Source organism: Bubalus bubalis, chromosome 15 (genome assembly GCF_019923935.1).
Source record: "Bubalus bubalis isolate 160015118507 breed Murrah chromosome 15, NDDB_SH_1, whole genome shotgun sequence".
Lineage (NCBI taxonomy): Eukaryota > Metazoa > Chordata > Mammalia > Artiodactyla > Bovidae > Bubalus > Bubalus bubalis.
Genome location: NC_059171.1, coordinates 26,542,311 through 26,553,216, shown reverse-complemented (window position 1 = coordinate 26,553,216; position 10,906 = coordinate 26,542,311). Strand labels below are relative to the sequence as shown.

At 43.4% G+C, this 10,906-nt stretch overlaps 1 protein-coding gene across 1 annotated transcript; it reads left to right on the top strand.

Annotated features, from left to right (window-relative positions):
• The first annotated feature begins 4,355 nt into the window (after positions 1-4,355).
• TMEM74 (transmembrane protein 74) lies at positions 4,356-8,526 on the top strand. Its single transcript, XM_006075683.4, has 2 exons — positions 4,356-4,519; positions 6,836-8,526. The coding sequence occupies exon 2, from the start codon at positions 6,875-6,877 to the stop codon at positions 7,790-7,792; it is 918 nt and encodes a 305-aa protein (XP_006075745.1). The 5' UTR covers positions 4,356-4,519; positions 6,836-6,874; the 3' UTR covers positions 7,793-8,526.
• The last annotated feature ends 2,380 nt before the right edge of the window (positions 8,527-10,906 follow it).

Here is a 10,906-nt window from a genome sequence, read left to right as displayed (position 1 = left end):
CCTTGAAAAGAAACATTTTCAGTCCTCAATTTCTACATGTAAATGGGTATGATAATAATGACTCCCTTACGGCGTTGATGTAAGAATTAAAGATAACCCATTAGGACTAATACATGCTTTTATTGTCATTGGTTCTGCTTTCCCCCCTTTTAACCATGATATAGAACTCTTATTCACAAACACCTAATTATTTAAAGTTAGTTTTTGTTTCCTCTAAGTCTCCTCTTCTGGCTAAATATCCCAAGTTCCTTCGGTGTCTCATCCAACATGAGTTCAAGTTTCTTCAGCTTCTCAGTTGCTCGCTTCTGGACAACATATGGTGTCTTTGGGCTCCCTTTCAAATATACAGTATTAATACTAAGAATGTACCCTAGGAAATGTGGCTTGATGAGCTAATCTTTGAAAGGTGGAGGAAATAGGGGAATGAAAAAAGGATATTCTCATTGGAGAACAGTGTAATTAGTGAGCAAAGGAGAAGGAGCCATAATAGATACATCATGTTTAACAATAAATGGGCTTAACTACCTAAAAGAGAGTCATAGTGAGAAAAGATTTAAAAGCAGCTGTGTTATGACATCCCTGGAACTATGGAACTATGAATTCTACCAATATAAAGGAAAACCAAAGCCATTCTCAGGTGGCTCAATGGTAAAGAATCTGCCTGCCAATACAGGAGACATAAAAGATGCGGGTTTGATCCTTGGATTGGGACGATCCCGTAGGGCAGGAAATCATAACCCATTCCAGTATTCTTGCCTGGAAAATTTCATGGACAGAGGAGCCTGATGGGCTACAGTTCATAGAGTTGGACATGACGGAGCACACACGCTATACTACACTAAAGGAAAACCAACTAAGTCATTATTTTAGAAGACTGATCTATTACTTGAAAGCAACCATAAAATTCATGTGAGCTACTCACAAGCAGCAAAATGTTATATTATAATATAACCCTTCTCTTACTCGCTTAGATTAAACAATCAATACCCTAGAGTCACCCCAAAGGAGATGCTGAAAACTTAAGACAATCCAAAAAAAAACAGTTATTCTATTTGGCTATTGGCTACTGCAGTCAGCTCTGGTAAGAAAGAGGTCGGTGACTCAAAGAAGTTACTTTGTTCTGTCTTGGGAACAATATCTCAGTAGCTTTAATCTCTGGATTTCCTTTATTCCTAATCCTTTGTCTTCCAGGCTTCTGTTTGTTTATTTGTTTGTCTTTTCCCATTCATTCAATTTGCATAATGCTTAGGCTCTTTTGGAGTTGTGCCATCTTCTTAAGGATTAGCAGTATGACTTTGGGCAAATTATTTAACTTCTTGTAATTTAGTTTTGTCTTTTGTAAAAATCCACTCTTGCAAAAGAGGATTTTTGCAGAACTTTAAAGATTAACTGTGACCATTAACTGAGTTATATCAGCAATGTTTAGAAGATAGCCTGACAATAGTAAGTGCTTTGTATGTTAATTATTGTTATTTTGGGTCATTATTATTGAGTGGAAAAATTCAGTTTTCATTCCAATCCCAAAGAAAGGCAATGCAAAAGAATGTTCAAACTACTGCACCATTGCACTCATCTCACATGCTAGCAAAGTAATGTTCAAAATTCTCCAAGCCAGGCTTCAACAGTATGTGAATCGTGAGCTTCCAGAAGTACAAGCTGGATTTAGAAAGGGCAGAGGAACCAGAGATCAAATTGCCAACATCCATTGGATCATCAAAAAAGCAAGAGAGTTCCAGAAAAACATTTACTTTTGCTTTATTGACTGCGCCAAAGCCTTTGACTGTGTGGATACAACAAACTGGAAAATTCTTAAAGAGGTGGGAATACCAGACCATCTGACCTGCCTCCTGAGAAATCTGTATGCAGGTCAAGAAGCAACAGTTAGAATGGGACATGGAACAATGGACTGGTTCCAAACTATGAAAGGAGTATGCCAAGGCTGCATATTGTCATTTTGCTTATTTAACTTATATGCACAGTACATGAGAAATTCTCGGCTGGATGAAGCACAAGCTGGAATCAAGATTGCTGGGAGAAATATCATTAACCTCAGATATGCAGATGACACCACACTTATGGCAGAAAGTGAAGAAAAACTAAAGAGCCTCTTGATGAAAGTGAAAGTGGAGAGTGAAAAAGTTGGCTTAAAGCTCAACATTCAGAAAACGAAGATCATGGCATCTGGTCCCATCGCTTCATGGGAAATAGATGGGGAAACACTGGAAACAGTGTCAGACTTTATTTTTCTGGGCTCCAAAATCACTGCAGATGGTGACTGCAGCTATGAAATTAAAAGACGCTCACTCCTTGGAAGGAAAGTTATGACCAACCTAGATAGCATATTCAAAAGCAAAGACATTACTTTGCCAACAAAGGTTCGTCTAGTCAAGACTATGGTTTTTCCTGTGGTCATGTATGGATGTGAGAATTGGACTGTGAAGAAGGCTGAGCGCCGAAGAATTGATGCTTTTGAGCTGTGGTGTTGGAGAAGACTCTTGAGAGTCCCTTGGACTGCAAGGAGATCCAACCAGTTCATTCTGAAGGAGATCAGCCCTGGGATTTCTTTGGAAGGAATGATGCTAAAGCTGAAACTCCAGTACTTTGACCACCTCTTGCAAAGAGTTGACTCATTGGAAAAGACTCTGATGCTGGGAGGGATTGGGGGCAGGAGGAGAAGGGGACAACAGAGGATGAGATGGCTGGATGGCATCACTGATTCAATGGACGTGAGTCTGAGTGAACTCCGGGAGTTGGCGATGGACAGGGAGGCCTGGCATGCTGCGATTCATGGAGTCGCAAAGAGTTGGACACGACTGAGTGACTGATCTGATCTGATCTGATCTGATGAAAGTGAAAGAGGAGAGTGAAAAAGTTGGCTTAAAACTCAACATTCAGAAAATTAAGATCATGGCATCTGGTCCCATCACTTCATGGCAAATAGATGGGGAAACAGTGGAAACAGTGACAGACTTTATTTTGGGGGGCTTCACAATCACTGCAGATGGTGACTACAGCCATGAAATTAAAAGACCCTTGCTCCTCAGAAGGAAAGCTATGACTAACCTAGACAGAATATTAAAAGGCAGAGACATTACTTTGCCAACAAAAGTCCATCAAGTCAAAGCTCTGGTTTTTCCAGTAGTCATGTATGGATGTGAGAGTTGGACTGTAAAGTAATTAGCCTCCAATTAAAACAAATAAATTTATATTAAAAAAAAAAAAGAAAGAAAGCTGAGCGCCGAAGAATTGATGCTTTTGAACTGTGGTGTTGGAGAATACTCTTGAGAGTCCCTTGGACAGCAAGGAGATCCAACCAGTCTATTCTAAAGGAAATCAGTCCTGATTATTCATTGGAAGGACTGCTGCTGAAGCTGAAACTCCAATACTTTGGCTACCTGATGAGAAGAACTGACTCACTAGAAAAGACCCCGATGCTGGGAAAGAATGAAGGCGGGAGGAGAAGGGGACGAGAGAGGATGAGATGGTTGGATGGCATCACCAACTGGATGGACATGAGTTTGAGTAAACTCTGGGAGATGGTGATGGACAGGGAAGCCTGGTGTGCGGCAGTCTGTGGGGTCGCAGTCCATGCCTGAGCGACTGAACAGAACTGATTATTTAGACACTCTGCTAGGCACAGGGGAAGCAGAAATCAACAGGACAATTCCTTGCTTTCAATGGTCACATTTCTCCAGATTTTGTGGGCAAGGCAATGACTTTGGAAACAGATTTTTGAGCACAATATTAGAGATCATTTATTGTCTTTTTTACCCTGGATGAGGTATTAATTCCTCTGAGCCTCTTTTTTCATTTGTAAAATGAGAATAAAATCTTGGAGGATTTGTTATGACGGTGGCTTCTGAGGTTAAAGCGTCTGCCTCCAATAAGGGAGACCCGGGTTCGATTCCTGAGTCGGGAAGATCCCCTGGAGAAGGAAATTGCAACCCACTCCAGTATTCTTGCATGGAGAATCCCATGGACTGAGGAACCTGGTAGGCTACAGTCCACGGGGTCGCAAAGAGTCAGACACGACTGAGCGAATTCACTTTCACTTAAACAAAACTAAATATGCATACTGCCTGGCACACAGTTGTAACTAAATATACACCCAGAATACTCAAATATTCCCTCATAACACGGAGAATAGAGGACCTTACTCTGAGTTTAGGAGCCATTGGTTTGCGTTTAGGAGCCAGTGATTTCAGCGAGAGAGAGAGAGAGAGAGAGAGAGAGAGAGAGAGAGAAAGAGAGAGAGAGAGAGAGAGAGAGATCGAGAGAGAGGAGAGAGAGAGGAGGGAGGCCGGGCGGCCGACCCAGACTACATCTCCCGGGATGCTCAGCAAGAGGGAGAGCCCCGCCCAGCCCCGCCCCGCGGGCTCCGCAGGCGCTGCCCACCCCACGAAGCGGGCGGCGCGCAGAGGCTACAAGTGCTGCGGCTGGTGAGCAGGGTACTTTCCCGAGGAGCGGCTCAGGGACTAGCGCGCGGTGCTCGAGGCTCGCTGGGTGGCCAAGGCAGGAGGTGAGTGGCGGCGAGTGGAACGGGGAGGAGGCGCTGGAGCGCGCGAGAGACCCCGAGAGCCTGGCGGAGCTGGGGAGCGCGTCCCTCGTCCCTGCCTAAGGTGCCTGCCTAGCCTTTGGGTATTTGGCGAACGCATCCCAACTCAGGGCACCACGGCGGACGCGGAGCTCACCCGGAATGGGTTGATTGAGTCCGTGGGGAACATCGATCGCTGCCCGGTGCTTGCGGCGCGCCCTTACAGCACAGCGCGCGCAGGACGGATCCCGAGGTCGCCTCCGCTAGACCAGCCTCGCCCGTGTCAGTTAGTTCCCATGCAGATATTAATGCTCTTAATTGCTGGCGGACGGACGAGGGAAAGTGCTGTCTCCGCGTTCTGCGGGTGCAGTTTTATTAACTGCGCTCTTAAACCAGAGAGGAGAGAGGGAGGAGGCTGAAGGAAAGAGCCTTTGGCTGGTCCCCTGGGATTATCCATTCTCCCCTGAGAATGGAAGCCCCGGATTACCGAGCTGCAAAGGAAATCGACTGTGCAGCTTGTTCCGATGGAACAAGCGGAGTCTCTCTTTTAAGAGATAGAGGCAGAAGAAGGGAATTAAGTGGAGATTTCTCTCTCCCTCTCTTTGTTATAAATTGGAAGTCCCATAAGGGGCTCTGCCGATTTTTATCTAAAGTAATCCAATTTGATGGGCTAATTGTGCCAGAGGTTAATCAGCGCACCTAATGTTTGAGGGAACTGCGAGATTTCTCATTTCAGTAATCGATCAAACCCGTTACCATTGCTTCCTTCACTGAGGGATCCCTCAGTGAAGGGGGTGGGGGGGGGTCTATGCACTTACTAAAGGAAAGCTTTGGTTCAGTTGTGGTTTTCCTGCATCTGATTTTTTGTTTTTCTGTTTTAGCTGCAAAGAAACTCCGATAATAGGAGAAGTGTGTGTGTGTTTTAAACAAACTCTAATGTAGAGCATAAAACATGTGGATTTCCCCTCTCATATTTTAAATGAGTTGCCAGGTGGATTTCCGCTTCACCTTACCTGCCTTTCTGTGTAGGTTACCAGCCGTTGGAGCTGTGGATTTTGAAGCATAATAAACCTCTAAGACATGAGTTAAATCTGTTATTATCCTGGACTAGGAAGCAAAATAAAAGGGGACTTTACTTGAAACCTCTGTACTTTCTGATAGTAGAAAGTAAATTTTTATTCCTCAGAAAGATGGCAGAGGCAGAAAAGGACAGGCAAATGGTTTTCTACTCAACGCAAAATTTTCGCCCATGAAGGTGCCTTGCTGTGGTGAGGTAGGGCAAAGTTCCAGAGGTAACCCTGGAAATAGTTTCTCCCCTATTGGCCTCAACAGAACTGTGACTCTGTGGGTTTATGATTTGAATTTTATTGTCAGTTTATTTCTAGACTGGGGTTTGTGAAAACTTCCTAGACGGTTGATGTCCTGTACACATTTGTTAGCAAAGCGTGCAGACCTGGAGTGCATGGGTAGCGGACCTTTACCTGAAGCAGGCAACCGTGTGTGTGTGTGTGTGTGTGTGTGTGTGTGTAGGAGTGGGCTAGCTCATTGTATTTTTCAGAGATCACCCTATGAGGTGTGTGTCTGCGTATTTTTGGGTCTAGAACATGCTGCCATTGTGTAGCAGTAAGCTGAGAATGGAATCACAATGAACAAGGCTGTGTGATTAGGGTCTCTGGGTGTACAAAGTATACCGTTAGGAGGGTAGCTTAATCAAGCCAGCCATCTTTCACCCACTTTAGAGCCACCCAGTCAAAATACCGAGCTCCAGTAGAGCCCAACTGCTGGTGATACATTGATTGGTTCACCCATGGTGATGCTCTAACGATGCTAATCTGTATTAGCATCTGTTCTGAACTACAGAGAGTGTAAACACTTACAATTTAACTGAATTATTGAGAAGTCTGTGCTTCCCCAAGTTCTTCAGAAAATCAGCAGCTCTGCTGAAAAAGGTCCTGCTTTTCTCATTTGTATCTCTGTGCAGGAAACCTGCCTTCTTGTTTGAGGGATCCTGTGACCGAAATGTGTGATCCTTGGATAAATTTGGCTTGGTGACGGCAATGCTTTCTTCCCAGACACTGCCACTTCCTCCATGTTCCTTTTTACCCTGACTTAAGTTTTGCCCTTTTCACACTTTCCCGCCACTAGGTAGCTTCTCCTTTCTCTTACCTATTTTAGGGGGAATTGGGGCTGAAGTGTCAAAACCTGTAGCTACAAAGGAGAAGAGGGTCTCAGGAGCAGTACTCCTGGTGGTCCGGTCTTAGCTCCTGGTGGGTTCTTATCTAACTGTGTTGCTATTGGCAGACTCTCTGGAAGCTGCTGGGGGATGTCTGACTAGCTCGAATGGAGCTCCACTACCTTGTTAAGAAAAGCAGCCAGGCAGCCCCGTGTGATGCTGCTGACTGGAGTTCAAGAGGGCCTCCCGGGGACCAGGCAGATGCAGCAGCCACCAGAGCTGCTCTCTGCTGCCAGAGACGTTGTACCTCGAAGCCAAGAGCGTTGGAGATGGGAGCATCTAAACTTAGCCCTTCCCCAGCATCCCCTTCCCCCTCCCTGCAAGACAGGGCTAGTCACACAGACTCGCTGCCACCAGGACCTCTCAACTCAGGGAACAACCAGATAACAGCAGAACAGAAAGTCTGCAACTGCTGCAGCCAGGAATTAGAAACCTCTTTTACCTACGTGGACGAGAATGTCAACCTGGAGCAAAGGAACAGGCGCTCCCCTTCAGCAAAAGGGAGTGATCACCTGGGAGACCTCGGCTGGGGAAATCCAAATGAGTGGTCCCACGAGTCTGCCATATCCCTGATTTCCGAAGATGAAGATGATGCCAGCTCGGAAGCCACCTCTTCAGGGAAGTCAGTAGACTATGGTTTCATAAGCGCCATCTTGTTCTTGGTCACTGGTATCTTGCTGGTGATCATCTCGTACATTGTCCCACGGGATGTGACTGTGGATCCCAACACTGTGGCGGCCCGGGAGATGGAACGCCTGGAGAAGGAGAGCGCGAGGCTGGGGGCTCACCTGGACCGCTGTGTGATTGCCGGACTCTGCCTGCTCACGCTTGGGGGGGTCGTTCTGTCCTGCTTGCTGATGATGTCCATGTGGAAGGGGGAGCTATACCGTCGTGACAGGTTTGCCTCCTCTAAAGAGTCTGCGAAACTCTACGGTTCCTTCAACTTCAGGATGAAAACAAGCACTAACGAAAACACCCTGGAACTGTCGCTGGTGGAGGAAGATGCTCTCGCTGTACAGAGTTAATTCTGGTTGTGAACTTCTTGAGAGTCTGCCTTGGTATTTTATATGAACAAAACAAAGCAAAACACATTTCTTAAAATTACTAGTGCAGTTTATTTGCCTGGCAAGAAAAGTTTGTTTCCCAAACCAACAGCCAGTGAGAGTTTTTGCTCTTGTATTTTTTATTTAGAAGAAAAGCCATGTAAGACGCATTAAGAACCCACAGCCAGCTCCACTGGTCCTTCTAAAGAGCTGAGACTAATCTGTAATGGCCACCTGCTTCTATTAATACTTCTATAGCAAAATATTTCTAACAATTCAGTGTTCAAATGATTTCTTTTACATGATACGGGATGTTTTTCTTTAGACACTAGAAGGTATAGAACCAATTCGTAACCTGTTTTGTGAAAAAGAATGTAAGCACTAATCATATAAGGCTTACAGTTAATTCTCAAAGGTGCTTATCCATTTTCTTACTCAACTTATTCTTTCTGTAATTTGGCTAAACATTAAAATATGCGGTTTTGACTTTGAATATTTTGAAGCTTGAAGATACTGATTATTAAAACATGCAAAAATACATATGTTATTTTCAAAAGTATTCCTGTACTCAAAAGTGGTAATTAAGTCATTAGAATAAACTTTCTAATAAAATTATATAAATCAGCCAATCTGAATTTAACCCAGAATGGTAGTTCCAGATATTAGCCAGCGTCACATGCCCGTTTTCTAGATAAGTAAAATTAATTGCTAATATAAACCTCATTTTCTGTTTGTGATTTAGCCATCATATATGTTACACATGCTGAAGTCTTTCCTGGTGCTCACCCCAGAGAGGTAAGCATAAGAGGTTTTTATCCTATTTCCAGATACCTACACATCTAGGCAGGTTGAGTCATAACCGGCTCAGGCACACTCCCAGGTCGTGGTTGTTTGGAGAAAACCTCCAATACACGTGCAGCTAGACTCGTGGGAACTGTGCCTAGAAACTGGTATCACTTGTTCCAGGTCAAGCAACAAGTCGTTGCCCCAGGATGGCAGCAGTCCTTAAGCTCACAGCCAAAAAATAAAAAGCTAAAATGAGACAAGAGAGACTGAACACACTGAATCCATGGGGATTGTACTTCTCACCTGAACTTACTTCCTGCTAACAATCGTCTAAGGCGTCATTCTGAGCACCTTATACCCAGGCTCTCATACCTTTGAGCTCTTGTCTCATAAATTCAGACTTACTTTATTAGAAGCACCATAAGCGAAACAGTAACCACTTTGCAAAACACACACCCAGAATCCCTGCTAACTCAGTGTCTCTGTGGGTTATAGTTCAAAAAGGCGATGGAGAATGCAGCCTCAGAAATATCTTGCATTTTACAGCTCTTCTTCGAGGTGTTTTCAACCTCCCACTTCAAGAGTAGTTTCAGTTACTGTGTTACCAGGGTTGTTTGAGTCATTCTTAAAGAGGACTAGAGCTGGGAATCAGGGTGGAGAGCAGATTCTAAAGCCTGATTCTAATGTCTTAAGTTTTTGTTGTTATTGAAGACTGTGGAGTATGTGGGTGACTCTGGCTGGCAGAGTGTGTGAGTCAGGATATTTATGTGAATGAGCTCTTGTGGGTGTCAGGTTGATTTGATGAATTGGGTACACTGTGTTGGTAAGGGTTAAAGGGAAATGCAGAAGAGAAGATCAGAGAATAATAAAAATAGTGAGGACAGATGTGTGAAAGAATTATTAGGTTAAAATGGTAAATTATATGGATCTCAGAAGAAGCTAGATGTAACTGGATTACCTTATCCTTTATAAGAGACCATTACTGATTTGGAAATAATTGGGATAATACAGACATGATTTCTGTTTTCTATAGCTGGTTCTCTGTGCTTTTTGAAGAAACTTGTTTTATTGTGACTATTATGTGTTGAGGCCAGCTTTTCCCAGCAGTATAAATTTCTTATCCTCAAGGTTTATATATAATATAAATTGTCAGATTCTAGCCTGCTTGAGGATCTACAATGCATGATGTTGAGGCAACAAGGGAATGATCTCTTTGGCTGAGTTAGTAGGTCTGAGCTGTGTGTTATTTTTTAAAAAATATACTGTACAAAATACATGTTTATTCATAGACACTAATTGGCATCCTCTGAGCTTTGTTTTTATTTATTGATGAATCAAGATTAGTCAAATTAGTCAATTTGCAGACTTAAACAATGAGCAGCCTGAATTTCAGATTGTGAAGGAAGACAGATTTGAGATTCAAACGTGAGAAAATGTTTTCAGTTCTGTAAAGCTTGTGATAAAGGAAAAAAGACAAAGCTTTTCATTTGGAAGTATTTTATGATTCTTGTAGTGCTACCAAATCGTATATAGTTCCAGTGTGATCTACAAGATATGTATTCCTACACACACACACACACACACACACACACACACACATGCTTAGTTGCTCATTTGTGTCTCACTCTTTGCAACCCTGTGGACTTTAGCCTGCCAGGCTCCTCTGTCCATGGAATTTTCCAGGCAAGAATGCTGGAGTGAATAGCCATTTCCTTCCCCAAGGGATCTTCCTGACCCAGGGATTGAACCCAGATCGCCTGCATTGCAGGCAGATTCTTTACCATCTGAGTCACTAGGGAAGCCCTACATGTTTATATCCCAATTAGGAAAAAATATTCAGGGAAAAAAGACTTAAATCAGAGTATGTTTCTTCCTTTTCTTCCTTAAAATTTTAAAATTGAAATATAGCAAGTATATGGTAGACTGCAGTCCATAGAGTTGCAAAAAGTTGCAAAGAGTCAGACATGATTGAGGTGACAGCATGAGCACGTGCACATATATGGTAACTTATTTTACCACTATTTAAATCTGCTCGTATATGGGGCATATCTCTTTTACCTTCTCCTTATATGAGGGCAGACCATTACATCAGAAGGAAGCAATTCAGAACATCATCTGGGTGTCTCTAGGGCTGCGTTAACATGACTCAGATAACTGCCTTCATCAGTTATGATTTCTCCAGGTGTTCAGCTGTGTAGCTCTAGTTTATACTGTCAGTGTCTAAATTCAAGACGAAGATTAATTGAATTTTAAGAGATGGTAACACAGGTTACAAAAGACCCTGAACTTTAGACATTGTTGTTTCCAATC

Bases quoted from the DNA above. Each gene is read 5' to 3' on its own strand.
- TMEM74 (XM_006075683.4), top strand. From the start codon at position 6,875: ATGGAGCTCCACTACCTTGTTAAGAAAAGCAGCCAGGCAGCCCCGTGT.